A 19,586-nucleotide genomic window follows, 5' to 3' on the forward strand; every position below is an offset into this window, starting at 1 on the left:
ACGGCAAAACTTTACTTTGATCATTTAAAACGGCACGTGACCGTTAGGATACGTGTAGTATCAATTCGTACTACACACCTACCACCACACAACAGTGATTTATACCGACATCAAGTGGTCCAATTGAATCGTCTGCCAAAGCACCCATTATCTACGTGCTTGGGGTGTTAACCAACCCCTTGCGAAGTTGTCGCTTTTCCGTTGTTCTTTTTTTGAAATGTCTCGGTGTTTTTGCAACCGTGATGTGCGTAGAATCTTATAAGTTTGTAAAATATTGTTACAACTTCTGGAAGCTGTTTTGTTTTTTATCAACCCTTGACTGCGTTCTTACTTGGAAGTAAATGAAGATGCACTCTTTTTTGATAGATGCGGGGTAACTTGGCAGGGGTAGGTTTATGACATTTTTATTAAACACATTCATTTTCACGCAGCTTCGTACCAAACGCTACAATGGTTTTTTTTATTCAGATATAAGTTAGCCCTTGACTGCAATCTCACTGCAGTCTAAGATGAAAGCGGGCTAACCTGGAAGGGATATGGTAGTTTCTATTAAACCCATTTGGTTTCCACACGGCATCGTACCGGAATGCTAAATCGCTTGGCAGCGCGGCTTTGCCGGTAGGGTGGTAACTAGCCCCGGCCGAAACCACATACGAGACCATTTCAGTGATTTAGAAATTATAAAATTCCAAACCCTGCCGGGAATCGAACCCGGAACCTTGGAGGAATCGAACGCTTACCACTGCGGTCGTCAAAATGAGGAATACATCACTAGATAGTAGATACGTGATAAATGACTTCCCATGGAATGCGAAAGTTTGTTTGGTTGGTTGGGTTATTAGTTTGTCTTTCAATCATGTTACAGTGGAATACCTAACGGCGACCTAATTTTTGCATGGGTATAGTTAAAGACCTGGAGAGCTGCGACATAGGCTATTTGTATCACGGCAGATCAAAGAATTCAAACAGAATATACACATAGGTACTTAAACATACTTACACCTACTTACCTGCTTAATATTTTTGGCTAAGCGCATTTCCTCATTTTCTTCATTAGTAAATTGCAACCGAAGCCGCGGTGGGTCGCTAGTTATAAATAAATAAAGCGACATAAACGTTTCTCAAAGATGCAATTTAATACCTCAAGTATTGGAGCGGTCGCATTATGGCGACATTGAAGCCAAACGGAGCTGAATTGGATCCAATTTGAAAAGTTGGACGAGAATATTTCCAATCACATCCCCGAAGTAATCCGCGATTAGACTCTCTTTTTAAGTTACTTAGTGGTTCTCGAGTTAAAAAGGTAAAAAAATGCATGAAACGAAATACCTACTTAACGTACCTACCTAGGTATAGTAGGTACCTACCATAGATAGATTTTTAATCTCGCCAACAAACTGGCCCACCAGTTGGCGAGTTAGTTAACCTTGTAGAATTAATATGAATAAATAAATTAAAAAAAAAACTTAGTAGATATGCCGATAGATAGCGGTAGTTATAATATAAAATTGTTTTTGTCGCTCGGTGTGCCTATTTTAATATTGTACTTTATTTATATGTATGAACTCAGAATATTTTATCCTTTTTCATTTTATATCCCACTCAATACAATAGCAAAACAAAATTTTAGTGATCCCGTTACCCGACCATAATAACGAATCGATTGACACTACATTCATCAAAATCGGCTCAGTAGTTTAGGCGCTACGGTGGACACACATACATACAAACCTACATACATATGTACATACATACACAGTTTACACACATAGACTGCTAAAATCATAACCCTTCCTTTTAGTTTGCCGTAGTCGGGTAAAAATTACACAAGAACGCAAAAAACACCGATCGTACCTATACCAACCTTAGCTTCCAACAATAATGAATTCATTGATTAATTCAAATTCAGTTCCGAACATTCGCCATTTAAGTTTCCAACTGTCACATCCCTGGAGACGTTATTTTGTACAAAATGGCCGTTCGCTAGCACATTGCACGTCGTAAACTCTGTAATTACTGGCGTTCGGAATTCAAATCGACTTCATTTCGGTTTTAAATAAGAGAAAATGTTTAATTTAGCACTGATCGGATCCCGTGCACCAATTAATGGGAGATTTCCATTTTGCGACGCTGAAATTTAACCATTTTGTGTATAGGTACTTATGTATTTATGTTTTGAATAAGTGATGCTTTTGAATTGGTTTCTTTTTAGTCTATTTTTTGGGTTCACTATGGATCTACCTTTCTCTTTTATCTAACTTTTTTCATGGATCTTATACATGTCCCTGAGAGCTGTTGTACAATATAATGTCGTGGAAATGGTGATCCTTGCAATCACAACGCACATATATTTGTCTGGTTGTAGATATTTACTATAATATAACAGAATAGAATATAACAGAATAGAATATAACAGCCATGACTATATTCATCTTTCTTCTTTAACTAAGCGTAAAGCTTGTTTCAAGAGTGGGTATGCCGTACCGTACGACCATAACGCAACGTGTGAACCGACAATCCTTCATTTTCCTATAGAAAACTAATTGAAATTGAATTCTTACTAAAGTAATATAAAACTTGGTTCATTTTTGACAGCTAACAAAATAAAAACTCAAAACCTAAGTAAGTAGATAACCTAAGTACCTACCTGTGCCTCCTTCCGAATGAACTTTATCATTCTATTGTTTTAATTTATAGCGTCGGTTGGAGAAGCGGATGAAAAAAGTGAAATGTAAACGCCAGATGGCAAATGGACTGGTCTAAATTATTTCAAGCTGAAATCCTAGATAGTGACAGTTAAAAATTCTTTTATTTCAACAGGCAGGTGTTTAGCCTCTTTTCTTTTGGTGCCTATACCTACGAGTATACCTACCTAGCTGTTGATCTGTGTCGACAAAAATTGTATATAGGTATATAAGTAATTAAACATAGTAAACTTGAAAAAGAAACGTCGGAGTGGTACTGTAGGCAGTCGCTGGTTAAACAGTCATCAACATCATTATAACCAACCCTATGCCAGCCCACTACGTGCCACTACCGAGCACGGGTTTCAGAATGGGAAGGATTTAAGCCAAAGTCTGCTACGCTGACCCAATGCGGATTCGCCTACTTCACACACCTTTGAAAACATTATGGAGAACTCTCAGACATGCATATTTCCTCACGATGTTTTCCTTCACCGTTAAAGCAAGTATAATTGCAGCTTTAAAACCCACATAACTTCGAAAAGTTAAAGGTGCTTGCCCGGGATTGAACCACCGACCATCCAAATAAAGAGCCGACGTCATAACTCCTAACCACTACGATATTACCGATTTGTTATACACTAGTAGCATTGTCCAAAGATGTTCCTACACACTCGAAGTTACCCGGGATATCATTAATAACAAATCCGTCGCATTGTCCGTCCTTGGAGCGTGTAATTAACTGCCACCCGAGCAGCCCGGGCAGTCCCGGGGGAGTATGCATATGCAGTTACGTCATATGCGCTCATTCAATTAACTATTGCCTGAGGACGTGGAGGTATTGGTGTGTGTGTGTGTACTGTTTGGTGGAAATTAATTATTTATGACTATCTCGAATACCGAAACTATTTTTTACCCGACCCGGCAAAGCCAAAAGGAAGGGTTATGATTTTAGCAGTCTATATGTATGTATGTTTGTATCAGATTCTGGGTGTTCCAAGTTCCAACGTAGCGCCAAAATCACTGGGCTGATTTTGATGAATGATGTGTCAATCGTCTTCTTCATTTCAAGCACACATTTTTACTTCAAACACCCTTTACATAATACACATCATTGGCCTAGTCTTCTTCAGAGATCCTGGTGTTAACGCTTTCATTACCATTACGATCACGTTTTGACGGACCTTAACACAAAGTCTTGCAACCCATGACAGTGTTATTTATGCTTACTTCCCACGGTGCGAGATTCTGCGCATTATCACGTACGGCCGACGCACCGCGCACAAAGCAAGGACGAAGACGGCGATGACATTTCTGCACTACCACGAACTCTCTTTCCATGGTACATCGCGCGTCGGTGCGGGCTGGTCCGCATCCGGCCGCAATATTACGCACCGCAATTACCGCACCATTCGGTAATTCCACGCAGCCGAAATTACCGAAGCCACCTACCATAATAAAAATCCGGAACGAGGAAATTCGCAGAATAACAAAAGCGACCGCCATAGCTCAAAGGATTAGCAAGCTAAAGTGGCAAAGAACCGACGGCCGATGGGGAGACGTGTTCTGGAGTGGACACCGCGTACGGGTAAGCGCAGTGTGGGACGACCTCCGGCCAGGCAATGCCTGAACCGATGACCTGAAGAGGTGGCGGGGAGTGGGTGGATGAGAAAGGCGGAGGACCGTGTTTGGTGGCGCGCTCTTGGAAAGGCCTATGTCCAGCAGTGTACGCATACAGGCTGATGGATGGATGGGATGGACCTATCATAAAAGTTATGATAAGACTTACCACATCTTTGGCCTGGTCTTCTTCAGTGGTCTCGATGTCAACGCTCTCATCACTGTCGCGGTCGCTCTTTGACGACCGGGCGGGTGATGAGGGCACTGAAGACCGGATTGGTGACTGAAGGGGTGAACGGAGCGGCGACCGGGTTTGTCTTGGTGATGTTGTTGGTGACCTATGAATAGTTCACACCCTGGTCAATTGATGGGCATAGGGCACTTCACGAAGAATGATATCATCCCAGAACTTCAATACTATAAAACTAAATTATCATACGAAATGTTATGGATTTTCGAATGCCTAAATAATTACGCACGGTAGCGCATACAGCCAAGTTCCTAGACAATGATATGAGCACAAAAACCATTCATTACAAAGAGAAAACGTTTAAGTTATGAAATGCATTCTTTTTCGAGGTCGTTGCTATTTCAATTTTTTTAATTAAGATACACGTTAGCCCTTGACTGCAATCTCACCTGGTGGTAAGTGATGACGCAGTTTAGAATGAAAGCGGGCGAACCTGGAAGGGGTATGGTAGTTTTCATTAAACCCATACTCCTTTGGTTTCTATACAGCATCGTACCAAAACGCTAAATCGCTTGGCAGCACGGCTTATGTCGATTTATTATTTATTTTTTATCGATTAGTTTATTTTGCTAAACCCTATTAATTAATTATCCTCATTTTATTTGCATTAGATTTTTGCAGATAAACATCCTAGTCCTTACCTATTTGGTGACCGTTGTGGCGAAACTACAGGTGACAACTGTGGCGACTCCAGTCGATGTGAACGCACTGGCCGGAACGCTCGGGGTTCTTCTATTGCACTGACTCCACTAAGCGCTGTGAGAGCACCTGTAGTAACCAACCCATTGAGTAACTTAAGTTTCAGTTTAAACTGGCTCAGAAGTTCACATTATAATATTAAAATGCACGGAATAACTGCTCATTGTTTCTTTCTGGTCTTTTTGACCTTTAACACAGCTATCGCAGCTTTTATTCTGATGATGGACATAGAATTTTTATCGCAAATAGGTAACCTAATTTTTTTTATAACTTATTCTAAGTAGACCAAATTATCACCTTGTAGGCTCTAGATCTTACTAACAGCAATGCAAAGGTCCAGAAATGAAAAACATTAAATTTTTCATTTCGCATTTCTATACAGACTCGGCAACTTCCATACAAATCACAGATCCTAACGTAAACTTAAATCCTAGCAAACAAAGTCTAATGTATGTCTAATGTAGTTCAATTATATTTTATTTTATTTAAAGGTATTTCCAAATAGATTAGTCATGTTGGAGTGTAATTTATTGCAGGGAAAACAAACTAAAAATCTTTTCGAATGCGAAATTTTGGAGTAGTATACAATAACTCTTACCAGGAGACCATAAAGTGGGTTTGAGCCAAGGTATCGCATACGGCAACGGCAGCCTCGCTCCCCACACGTAATCAGCCAGCCTTGGAACAGGAGTGTGCGCGCTGGGAGGACTGGCTGCGGTGCGTTTGGCCTCTGGGTCCACTTCCGGCCTGCGAATAGGTACCCTTCTGTGGCACGATTATAAACCGAACTTGGTCAAATGATGTCATAGGTAAATAATCAAGATAAATTAACACAAGTGTAAATTAAAAATTTATAACACCCCCGACAAGTGAAGGTTACAGTAACTAGAAAAGAGCTGATAACTTTCAAACGGCTGAACCGATTTTCTTGAATTATAGCTAAGAACACTCTCGATCAAGCCACCTTTCAAACAAAAAAAAACTAAATTAAAATCGGTTCATTAGTTTAGGAGCTACGATGCCACAGACAGATACACAGATACACACGTCAAACTTATAACATCCCTTTTTTTGGGTCGGGGGTTAAAAACCAGATAAATCGTCTATGTATTTACTATTTTATCACTCTCCTCTTTTCGTCGTTCCTTCTTTACTGCGGATGGTACCTATTCGATATTACCATCTTAATTGTGTTTTCTTCATCTCTGTCGGTTCTCCACTGAGTAAATCTAAGTCGGATCTTTAAAAAGAATAAGCACCGAAGTTTTTGCTGATGCTTCTCTGTAGGTAAGGCATTCCGAACTATTGGTAGATGAAATACAAAAGTACTTGTAAAAGTTTATTTGAATAAAAATATTTCTATTCTATTCTATGCTAAATGGGAAGTTTTACATTTTGGGGTAATGTTCGCACGTTATCTTTCCGATTGGTCATTGGTCGACAGCCAAGTTTTTACGTTTAGAGTTTTAAGAGGGCTAGGTTTTGTGCTCGCTCCAGATCAGGTAAAATAATCTAAACTTATAAAATGTAAGATTAGGTTCTCACCTAGCAGCAGACAGCATTCTCTTCCTAGTCCCACCATTAAACATAGCCTTAACATCTTCCCACGCGTGGACCACTTCCACTGGTGGACTACCACTCAGCTTCATATGTCTTCTCCAAGAGTTGAAGTTAGCTGCATCAGGTTGCACGTACTTGTCACCAGGGCCCACTCGGTGGGAGTGGAAGATGAATTTGTTTGGGGAGAAAAAAAGACCACAGTATGCGCATTTTATGCATTTCGCTCTTGACGAGTTATACCTGCAGAAATAAAATTTATTTAGCTTCAAACAGATCGAGCAATGATTGGATTGCTTCATATTTTAATTCATCAGAAAATTATTTTTTTATCAGTCAAAACAACGTAGGGTTAATAGGATTAAAGAATTGCATACGTAACAAGTTTATGTTTCTGACGACTTGATGAAGGACTCGTGAAGAGATAAAATGTTTGTGATAAAAGCAATTGAATGATTTAATGGGTATATACCCTTAGGTAATAATGAACTGCACTCCGAATAGCCTGGATACCTTCCATACATAGGTAGATATAGATGTAGGCATATACTATGGTTTTCAAGTATTTTTTTTTTAATTTTGTTTATATCATAACTATTACCTGGCTGGTAAAAAAGCACCTCTACAGCCCCAAGCGCACTCATGATGGACAGCGAACGCAAAATCGTCGGGTAACCGCGGTGGAGCATTGTCGCCCAAAAACGACTTGCAGAGCCGCTCAGCCTCCCGACGGGTTATCATGCCTGTTTCAAACCGGAAATAAAAAGACCTTTGTTATATTTCAAACACCTACATATAATATCTCTGACACGCTGGGCCTACGACCCGACTTAATTTTAAAGCAACTTAACTTTCCCTATTTTGTTTTTGAGCGTACTCGGAATTAAATGATGGGACACCTGCCAGCATAAATGTCAACCATCATTTTGTATGAAACGTCTTCCAGTGTACTTGAATATGCCCATTTCAGTGACTTCGATAGAATTATTTTTCTGCATAAAGTAAAACTCATGACTATTCTATTGAACTTGGTCCGCACGGTAGCGTGCGGCGCGCTACCGCACTGTTGCTACCTAAAAAGACATTAGTTTTGAAAGAGCCATCACGCTTATTCTGAGGAAAAAGAAGAAGACGAGAAAGACATATAAAAGCATATTATATAAATGCATATTACAACAATATAACAGTGATATAACATAATATCTATTAAGCTTTTTTTTTTCATGAATATCTTTGTTGTACCTATTCTATTCCCTTTATAACCTCTCGCACTGCCAAGGATCACTGGTAGTGATCTCTTATAGAGGATAAGTGCTTCCATGTCCACTTTTTCTTTTTTTCTCTCTTTATTGTTACAACTTTTCGGTACAAATAAAAAATAAATAAATATATAAATCTATAGAAATGAGATATAAATAGAAATTGTGTTATACAAGAATAAGAAACGTAATAAGAATGTGATATTTATAGACACCCTTAGCTTCAATACATTTGTGCGACAGAGCATTAAGTGTAGGTAATCCACTGCGAATTGCTTTAGCGGATGTTCTGAAGATTAGAACTGGTAACAAGTACACACATGTACTTATTTGAGTGTAGTTACGTAAAAACATACAACATATTACTATATGTTAACCCAAATACAATACACAGGTACTGCAAAGTTACTGTAATTTTTTTTTTTAATTTTGTTTATATCATAACTATTACCTGGCTGGTAAAAAAGCACCTCTACACTCTACAGCCCCAAGCGCACTCATGATGGACAGCGAACGCAAAATCGTCGGGTAACCGCGGTGGAGCATTGTCGCCCAAAAACGACGGTCGTCATTCGTTAATACCAAGGTTTAGTAGTACATATAAGGAATTTTTGGACAAGGACATTACCACGGATCTGTTTTGCGATAACCTGGCTAAATTTAAAGCCAAGTTGCTCAAATCATTTGATTCCTCAATAGGATAACGATAATTAGTGTCAATCCCTAGCCGTAAGTATATTGTATTTTAGATGATTTAGATAATTTAGCTTAGTTTAACTTAAATTTACTTTGACTTAATTTTCATCTTATTATATTCTTTTAAAATTTATAACTTAGGTATTTTTTCATAGTGCTTAGGTTAGCTATTATATTATATTTTATATTTTACTGTACGACTTATGTTTATGTTAATGCACGCTGTGACTGCCCGTAAGTTGAGTTGCATAAGAGCAATAGAAAGTAAGGAACAAAATGTATAATTAAAATGTGTAACTCTGTGGGCGGTACTATAGTAAATAAATAAATAAATAAATTTTAATGTTAAATAGCAATGATATAGGTATCCTGATCTACCAAATTTCTTGCTGGTTCTTTTCGGTGGAAAGGGCATTCCAAATCAATGGTAGGTACTTGTCGATTCAAAAGCACTTAGTAAAAGTTTTTTTGAACATAAATTCTTTGTATTTTGATCATTAAAAACCTCCACTAAGTAGTTTCTATGACTATCGAGAGCCTAAGTTCTATTCCCGGGTCAGGTCAAAAAATAGGTGAGTATTAGGTTTTTCTATTAAGAAATTCCCAGTAGGTACCTACTAGAGCCCGGAGTTAGGAAGGTGGTTGTGTTTGACCCCCGTGCCTCAGAGAGCGCGTAAAGCCTTCGTCCTGTGACTGATGTCTCCCCGGTCGATACCGGGCTATGAGAGTGAAGGAATAAAGAGTGCACCGGTGTATGCGCACACTCATATATATCTCCTGCACACTTGGCTAATCTCTATGCAAATTGGCCCCCGTAGCCGAAAGTTGGTCGGAAAGAGATTATTATTTACTTACCACATCGCCTCGAAGACACAGGCATCGCACCAGCTCGCCTCAATATCTCAAGCTGTACCGGCGTACACTGGACACAAGTGATGCCCAGCGCCACTCGACGGTTATGGATCTCGTTGTAGGAGAACTGTTTGAGGAGCGTGTTGGAGATCTGAGCGAGGCACAACCGCTCCGTGCCTTCGATGACTAGTGAAACTATTGGCACGCCGTATAGCAGCACTGTTCCGACCTGGTAAGACAAGAAAACCCTTTGTTTGAAAGTTGGGCCACACAACTTGAAGATATTCCGTACTAAATTCATAAAACATGACACAATCTGTTTGTTTGTAGCCTTTTCACGGCTCAACCTTAGTGATTGAGCCGTAAAAAGGCAACCAATCTTTTTTTTTTTATTCACTATAGGCAAGCGCTTGACCACAATCACATCTGATGGAAAGTGATGATGTGGTCTAAGATGGGACGCGTTTATCTAGAAGGTGCCTATTCATTTGGCCTATTATTTTGGCCTATTGCCTATGTTGAAGAAAGACACAGGGATAGACATTAGATACATCATACATATTAGACACTTTTATCCTAGAAAATCAAAGTGCCCATTCGAGATTTTTAATATCTAAACCATAGGGACGAAATCGGGGCCATAAAACTTACTTGGTTTGGTTTGCTGCTCATTTCCAAGGCCTTGTGTTCCGATCGGGATTTGAGTGACTCTCTTGGCGACAGGGCCAAGTTTGTCGCCTCCATCCTAGATAGAGAAAAAATCTGTGTTGAAATCTTTAAAATGCCAAAGCAAATTGCCTAAACTTCGGCTAAACTAAGTTACTAAAAATCTCACGTAGAAATTGCAGTATGTGGGCCTGTTAGCCGGCGAGAGGAACCTAATTAATTTTCGCAGAATATTTTTGATGCCTATGTACAAGCGCCTGAGCTACCATAAAGTAGATTTTCACTTTACACGCAAAGTTTAAGTAAGTATAGTACCTACTTTTCAGAGAGGGAAAAATCTTCCATATTAGTAACAAAAGAGTTATCTAATTTGTAAAAAGTTTGTAGGTATTGTTGTTTTGATAGCGCACGGCAGTGTACCGACAAGTTCAAATATTATGGGTTTACCATAACAATTAAAACAAATAGCCGCATTTATCCGTAATAACCAATTCGAGCGAACAAAATAAGTCATTGTACCAAACCGAATGGCATATTTTGCCGGACAATAAACTACAGGCGAGAAAACTGGTAAATTGTAACAAAAGCGACGGCTTTGTATACAAATAACGTGTGAATTTAGTGTATCGGATATCAATTGGGCATATTAAGGGCGAAGGGCGATAATGTATGTAGCGACGCCCTTGTAAGGGTTGGTCTTTGCCGTTTGCTCGGCATTTGTAAACAATTTATTTTATTGTATGATTTGAGATGCAATTTTTTGTCATTTTGGGAATATTTTCTTTAATTTAAGTAGGTAGCTGTATTTATTTAGGTGTTTAAAATCATGCGGGAACTCTTTGGTTTGCCGAGATAAAAATATGTCACTCTCAAGGACTTTAACCACCTATAGTCCTTTCTATATTTAAGCAAAAATCATGTTGATCCGTTGCTCCGTTGTGGCGTGATTGAAGGAGAAACCAACACATTTTCGCATTTATAATATTACTAAATCCTTACTACAACATTCAAAGGAAAAGACATAGATCAATAGACATTATATACCTACCTAATTTATTTGCCTCATGTTCATTCCTTCTTTACAAAACACAGTTCTAACAACTGCTAAACTTATTACAAGAGGCTTTACGAAGCAATAATCTGTATAATAATATGTATAAGATAGATAATTAGGCACCACAAATCCATACTTATCCATACTCAATATTATAAATGCGAAAGTGTGTCTGTCTGTCTGCTACCTTTTCACGGCCCAACAGTTTAACCGATTCTGACGAAAGGTACAGAGTTAGCTTATATTCCGGGGACGGACATAGGCTACTTTTTATCCCGGAAAATCAAGGAGTTCCCAAGGTATTTTTGAAAACCTAATTCCACGCGGACGAAGTCGCGGGCATCCTCTAGTCATAAATAAATTCTAAATTTTCTTAGTTTCTAAATAAAACTGCTGGTCAGTCAGATAGACGAGCAAATTCTGAGGTCATTCCATTCGTGTTACGTTTTCAAATATTACAGAACGCTAAAACGATTTTTTTTAATGTTCCAATAAAATATTAATGATGTAATTTAGATTACCAGAAGACATTATTAAAAATGTGATCCAACTGAAGCGACCCTCCATTCAAAGAGACATCATTTAAAAGTTAACAAAACATGTCAGTTTCTAATAAATCACCACTTGATATTTTTTGGTCGCCCCTAATTTAAAAACAAACAGAGGGGCGCTTCGTGGTTCCAAATTTTAAGGGTTGCTAACTTTAAACTTTAATAAAATCGATTTTAGATCAATATGAATAAATAAAATAGTCCCGTGCTCCGGTCAACCAAATCCTTTCACGAAAGATTGACATAAAATGCTTTTCTATATACGAGTAGTTCCTTCTATATCGCATTAAATATTATTAAATAATTAATGAATTAAAAATAAAATTGAATCCCAATTTTCAATTAAGTGTCTATTAAGCTCAAATGGTTATTTATACTCTATCAGAATAATAACACAATCTTTTTAAACTAATCTTGGAAATATTTAATGTGACTTTCACAGACAAATCAAAACCTATGCTCAGTGATCAAAGATCTAGGCTACTTTTTATCTCCTGGAAAATAATTCCAACTCCGAAACAAGTAAATTTGAAGCTAGTTACAACCACCTAGTGTCTTGATGGTTCTTCTCGGTACTGAGAGACATTCCAAACCAACGGAAGATTAAAGGCTGGGACACACCAAGCGCGTATGCAGCACATAAGCGTAGACGTAGCGCGTAACATGACGTTGTAATGTATGGAACTGTATGAGATATGACATACCGCTTGCGTGACGTGAACATTCGCGTAGACGTAATGCGTGCTGTCAAGTCTACGGATTTACGCGCGTCACTACGCGCGTGGTCACGTGTACGTGCTTGGTGTGAATCGGCCTTAACTTTCAAAATCATTCAAAAGCACTACTTGAGTAAAAATATTCCTCAAAATTTTGTTTTAAAAGACTAACTACGTTCCTTGCCGACTATTCTTGTTGGAACTGGCTGTAAACTAAATTGTTTATATTTAAACTTATTCTTATTCTTATTCTTTTTCTAAAATCTTTTTGTTTTACGTTCGATGACTTTTTATCTCACTTCAAAATAAATATCTCAAACAGGACGTCCAAGCTTTTCTTTTTACTGATATTTTTCCTATAAATTCAAAATATCCCAACACGTTATCAGCACGAAGCTCTTGGGAAAAATCATAAGTGGAAAAGTGGTGTTAATTGTCCAGTGTTGCTATATTTGTTGCGAACAAGGAAAATCATATTTAGATATTTTTCTTTCCAAATGTCGCAAGCAAGCGGAGATATAAATGGCCAAAGGAATGAAATCCAAACCAAATGAAGTCACGGATTCGATCACAGCCCTTACTGCTAATTTTTCAAATAAGGATGTTTGGCGATTCTGTCCTTCATGCTTCGCCCTGTGGTGGACTGTACATAGTTGATGGTACTGTTAATATTCCACCTAAGATGAATAGTGAAAATATTGCGTACGAGGTGCACCCTGACTGTCTGAGCAAGTATCAGCTCTGGCATTAACGGTTAGGACACTTATGTTGCATAGGCATGAATCAATTGAAGAATCATCAGGTAGGAGTAGATTTTAGTTAGTTTTTTTATTTTTTTGTTGCTGTGTGTTGATATGTTATGTTAAGTTTTTTTTTGTAAGACAATTTAGTTTAAAGGGGGATGTTGGAACTGGCTGTAAACTAAATTGTTTATATTTAAACTTATTCTTATTCTTATTCTTTTTCTAAAATCTTTTTGTTTTACGTTCGATGACTTTTTATCTCACTTCAAAATAAATATCTCAAACAGGACGTCCAAGCTTTTCTTTTTACTGATATTTTTCCTATAAATTCAAAATATCCCAACAATTCTCAATAGACTCTTCTTTCCGAGCCGGTAGAGAATCTTGACTTGTCATAATTGCTATAAGTTGATCTAAAATATAAAAATTTTGACTTCGTGGATTTAGGTTTTTTGAAATCCCATAAAAACCAATATATCCGTATCCGGGATGCAAGCTGTATCAAATTTCGTCAAAATTGGTTAAACAGAACAGACAGACAAACCACACTTTCACATTTTATAATATAAATTATGAATATGGATTCTATCGATTATCTACTCGTTCACAGCCCTAATTCAACCAGCAGTGATCATTAGGGGGTGTGACTAGTTAATTTGTGCCACCCCCGTCCACAGAGGAGCCAAATTGATTACGTTAAATGGCATTACATTATAGTAATGATTGCATATGTTACATTTCGTTGCCTTGTGGTGATTTTCTGAATAGAAATTAGGCGCGATGGCGTGATTTTTTATGGTTTATAATTAACATATTCAAGAACCAATACAGTGCTTTTCTATTATTTTATCGTATAATTATAAAGTTGTAATGAATGTTGTAAAAGATAAATAATATTTATAACAACAATAAAACACCTTTAAATATTTCATAATGTTATATGACTCTCCTATGGTTACTTATAGGTATTAGGTATACCTAAAACTCAAGTGACTTTTTTAGAATTTTGAAAACAATGTGACTCTTGTAAAAATTATTTTAAAAAAAACATAAAATAGTGAAAAACATTGCGAAAAAAGGAACAAAAAAAAAGAACTTGGCCCTTTTATTTACTTTACCACACTCGATCATTTTATTCAAAGTAATTCAGCATTTTTGAACAATAAACTATATTTCACGGTACAACTGTCAGCGAGCAATAGATAGTCGTAATCCCAAATCCCAACCCCATATGGTGTTGATATCCTTGGGATACTGGCGCTATTGCGATAGCCAATCGCGATTAGATACGCAAGTTTACTAGTTTCTAACTTTATTAAGTTAACAGGTAATTCGCTGGGTCATCTTCATCATCAGCTCATCGCTGTCTTAGTACTGAACACGGGTCTCCTCTCAGAATAAGACGGGCTTGGCCATCGTCCACTACGCTGGTCAAGCGCGGATTTCACCTTGACATAATTTGATCATTATGGAGAACTCTCAGGCATGTAGGTTTTCTCACAATGTTTCCCTTCACAGATTTTAAAAGCTTAAAACACACATACTCGTAGCTCCGATAAGTTAGTGCGTACCCCGGGGTCGAACCCCAGATCTCCCGAATACGAGGTCGATGTCTTAACCACTAGGCAATCACCGTTTATCCTGCTAGTTGGATAGTCAGTATTATTTAACTTTAATTTTCTTCAAAACCGAACCGCTAAGATATGGAACGCCCTTCTGGCATCAGTTTTCCCTTCCACTTTTAATATTATGGTTACCTTCAAGTCAAGATTGAATTGGCAACTTCTAGACAAGCGCTCCATCTTAGGCTGCATCATCACTTGCTAGCAGGTCTGATTGCAGCCAAGCTCCAATAAAAAATAAAATTTAAAAAAAAACCATCAACCGATCCCGATTCCGATCCCGATCGCCGAAACACTCGCCACAGACCCTCGCTCGTAGTAACATGTGTAGCACTTGTATCGGAACTAATCGTAGAGGGTTCTCAACTCAGTTACGCTTTTCAGATTACAGTGGTGTATTCATTTTATAAGCACCCATGAAAATTGCAATTTCAATAGAGATAAATTTAAAAACATGTTTTTTTCATTGTGTTGAATAAAGCGTATGACCTGGCAAGAGGGGAGGTTTCTCCGCGTGTCCCTCTGACTAGCAGAGGGCACAGTAGACGAAGCGGAGGATGGGACGCGGGCGACGTGCGCGTCCCCAGGTCGGGGGACGCACTTCGTTGGTGCGTCCCGGAGGTGCGGTGGTGGGGACCGAGCAGGTCCCTGGTGGAGGGTCTGCCTCGGCAGACGTCGCTGGCTGGGTTGCGTTGTTTGCTTCGGCGTTCCCGTGACCCAGTCGCGAGGCGACGCGCAGTAGCGCCGCTGGGGTTTAGTGGGTATTCTGGTCGCCTCTCGGCCGGCGAGTCCCACATACCCTCTCTCAGCTGGCTGGCGGCCTCACGGCTGGCTGGCTAGCTTCCGGGGGGGATGCGTAAATGCATTCCCCAGCGTCAACAAAGAAAAAAAAAAAGCACCTTTTGCATGTAGACCTGTGTAGAGGCTTCGTAGAATTTGTCTAACTAAGGTATTTATTTTTAATCTTATTACTAAGCCACCGCTACCCGTCTGTCCGTCTGTCAGCGGGCTGTATCTAGTCAACCGTAATATAAACAGTTGTCATTTTCACAGAATATGTATTTCTATTGCCACTACAATAACAAATAATAAAAATATAACAATGGCCGCCATGAATATTTACAAAAGTTAATAGTATTATTTCTTACTAGCTGATGCCCGCAGCTTCGCCCGCGTGGATTGGTCAGATCCCCTGCAGCATCAGGATTGAGGAGTTGGACTCCAAATTTTTTATGAAACAATGTCGCAAAGTTCCTCTATCGATTAAAAAAGAAATGACGCAAATCGGTTCAGAAATCTTGGAGATTTCGGTGTACATAGGTAGAAAAACACAACTCCCTTTTTAAAAGTCGGTTAAAAAAGTAGCCTATTTTACGCCCTGGTCAATCCTCTACTTGCCTGTGAAAGTCCCGTCAAAATCGGTTCAGCCGTTCCAAAGATTAGCCTTTTCAAACAGACAGACAGACAGACAGACAGACAGACAGACAGACAGACAGACAGACAGACAGACAGACAGACAGACAGACAGACAGACAGACAAAAATTTTAAAAACGTGTGATTCAGTTATGGTATCGTTCAAATAACCATATGAGCTTAATATGAGGTAGTTATTTCGAAATTACAGACAGACACTCCAATTTTATTTATTAGTATAGATACGGTGGTACGGAATCCTTCATGTGCGAGTCCGACTCGTACTCGACTGTTTTTTTCTTTCTTTTCCTAAATTATGCGACCTGCTCGCAAAATTTAGCTGCTTCGCTTAATTTTCGCTCCGAACCTCTACATGTTTTACATGTAGAGGTTCGGAGAATAATAATTATTATTTGATCTTCGTTTAACTTTGGAAAAGGTACAGACCTGTGCCTACATCCTTGTTTTGTTTGTTTTTTTGACGAATAACGGGTTACATTATCACATCACATCACACTAATATTATAAAGGAGAAAGTTTGTATGTGTGTGTGTGTGTGTATGTTTGTTACCCCTTCACGCAAAAACTACTGGACGGATTGGGCTAAAATTTAGAATGGAGATAGATTATACCCTGGATTAGCACATAGGCTACTTTTTATCCCGGAAAATCAAAGAGTTCCCACTGGAATTTTAAAAAACCTACATCCACGCGAACGAAGTCGCGGTCATCAGCTAGTTTATTATAATTGACATAATCTTGCCAGCATAGCAATTTTAGACTTGGGTAGTTAATGTTTCTTGCATGTTATATTACGAAGAGGTGCGTAGCGGCAACGTAGACTTGATCTACGTAGGATTTCTCTTTATAGATACAATATCATATAATTAAATAGACAATTAATATTAAAAAGAAATGTAGTAAAAACAACGAATAGGTACTTATCTAAATACCCGTACATCGCTGAAGCTAGAGCCATCATTTGTACTTAGATAATAAGTAATAAATAAATAAATGTTCTTTATTTCAGGCAAAGTGTACTGGTACTTAATAATATTTATGATGATATAATACAACCTGCTATCTGCATATAGTTTAAATTTAACAGCGGTCTACCACTTTTATAATATGTTAGCGTATAGAGATCTATTGCAGAACTCTGAACTCGAAACTCAACTCGAACTCGAAAGCTGTACAACCGACGCGACGGCAAAATCCCTTTACATATATATTTCAGCTACCATCTAACACATTTTGTATTGAATTCAAAGCCGATTTAACCAGAACTTATTGGGTCAAAACCTATTTAACGTGTGTCCGCAAATCGCAAACAAATGCGGACCGCGTATTGACAACATTTGCGCATTTCTGCGGATAATCCACTACTAAAGGGGACACTCAAATCCTCCTGTGTCAAGTGTGCAGGGATTATTTGTAGGGTGACCGTGATTTTAACATTAAATATGAGGATAGGTTACTTAGGGCCGATTTTTCAATCGTCAAACTTTTATCTAAGAAATTTTGAGAGTTTGACAATTATTGTATAGAAAATCTGTCAACACGTCAAATTACTTCATGAGTTAAAGTTTATCCAGCGATCTCAATGTCAGTAAGAAATCAGCTGTTAATGTTGATTACATTTCAAATGCATCGCTGTGAATCTAATAGTTTTCATCCTTCAGGTTCTTGATTTCCTTTTTTTTTTACTTAATCTTAAAGTTTAGAGGCTTCTGATTTGAGCATCAAAGTAAAATGGGCCTTAACAGTCTTATTTTAAAATTTACGTTTGTCCAGATGTGTATAGGCAGCGTTCCAAACGGAACTAAAAATACGGCGCATAAAAATCTACGACATAAAGGTACCTAAGTAAGTACTAAATTTTTTACTTCAAATCAAGGATCGTCTATTTTACTCTGACTCTATTGTGTTGAAAACCACAGTGAGCTGTGCCTAAATCAGCGCAGCGCGGACGGTAAAACTCATCAAATGAAAGAAAAAACAATTCATGGTCAGCATCATCATGATTTCAGGCCTTCGCCCACTACAGAACATTGATCTCCTCTCAGAAAGAGAAGGGTTTATGCTAGTCAAGTGTGGATATGCATACGCATATGAGAATAGCATGGAGCCAGCCTACTACTGAACATAGGTCTCCTCTCAGAAAGAGAATGGTGTACACTGGCGCGAAGTACGGATTGGCAGACTTCGCAAACCTTTGAGAAATTATGGCGAAGAACCTCAGGCATGCAGATTTCCTCGCGATGTTTTCCTTCAACGTTAAAACAAATGATATTTAGTTTCTCAAAATTCATGGTCGTCCTATCAAAATACGTTCGCAATAGTTCAATAGAAGTGTTCCTTTGAGATCTGTAGCAATACGTACCGAAATACTATTTAATCTTTATAGTTACTCGCACCAGTTGGCTCTCCCAAGTGCCATTCAGCTGTTACGCTCCGTTGTTTGTTAGATAGTTTAGGGAAAGGGTAGATGCTTTTTTGGGTTCCGTACCAAATGGTAAAAATTGAACCTTTGTGTTGCTACGAGTATCTCCGTCCGTCCGTCCGTCACTGTCGATTATTGCAGCAGGTAACTATTAAAGCTATCGACAGGGGAGTAATTGTATATAATAGTAGCCCAACACCATTGGAATCAAATAAAAAACGAAAAATATTTTTAGTTTAACTAAAAAAGAGGGGAAAATTGGGGTTTAAAATTTCAAAGTAAGATAAACTATGCCAAGTGGGAAATTATATTATGAAAGGGCTTAATTAACCCTGCGGCTTAACAGAGTTTAATTTATTTTTATGAATTATAGTTTTTCATTTATCTTTTATTTTAATGTCGAAAAAAGTAGTCTCGACTAAGACTTTTTCAACTGTTTAATGACTTTATTACATGTTCTAGTGCTTGAGATTTGATTGAGTTACCTACTTGAGATTTTACAAGTAAGTTCTCTCTATAACGTAGACCTACTAATAATAATTTAATTCACTCGTAATCCCATTTGTAATATAATCATATCACAAAAGTCAAGGCACAGCACCTCGATAAATAAATAATATACGACAGAAGCCGTGCTTCTATAGAATCGGAGAGAATCTTTAAACAAGCCTCGAGCGAAGCATTGAGGTACAAAATTAATTCGCGCCAGTTATTTACTTTGCTACTTTGTCCGCTTAATTGGTGCCGACGAAGACGGAGT

At 38.3% G+C, this 19,586-nt stretch overlaps 1 protein-coding gene across 1 annotated transcript in view; it reads right to left on the minus strand.

Annotated features, from left to right (window-relative positions):
* Positions 1-19,586, minus strand: part of LOC123874653 (SKI family transcriptional corepressor 2) — a 35,059-nt gene that overhangs the window by 10,093 nt on the left and 5,380 nt on the right. The window contains exons 2-8 of the mRNA XM_045920155.1: positions 10,269-10,362; positions 9,621-9,846; positions 7,412-7,553; positions 6,799-7,053; positions 5,852-6,018; positions 5,196-5,322; positions 4,474-4,642 (exon numbers count right to left, since the gene is read on the minus strand). Of these exons, the coding sequence (XP_045776111.1) occupies positions 4,474-4,642; positions 5,196-5,322; positions 5,852-6,018; positions 6,799-7,053; positions 7,412-7,553; positions 9,621-9,846; positions 10,269-10,362 (1,180 nt within the window). The remainder of the gene's footprint in view (positions 1-4,473; positions 4,643-5,195; positions 5,323-5,851; positions 6,019-6,798; positions 7,054-7,411; positions 7,554-9,620; positions 9,847-10,268; positions 10,363-19,586) is intronic.

Source organism: Maniola jurtina, chromosome 18, assembly GCF_905333055.1.
Source record: "Maniola jurtina chromosome 18, ilManJurt1.1, whole genome shotgun sequence".
In the NCBI taxonomy this organism is placed as follows: domain Eukaryota; kingdom Metazoa; phylum Arthropoda; class Insecta; order Lepidoptera; family Nymphalidae; genus Maniola; species Maniola jurtina.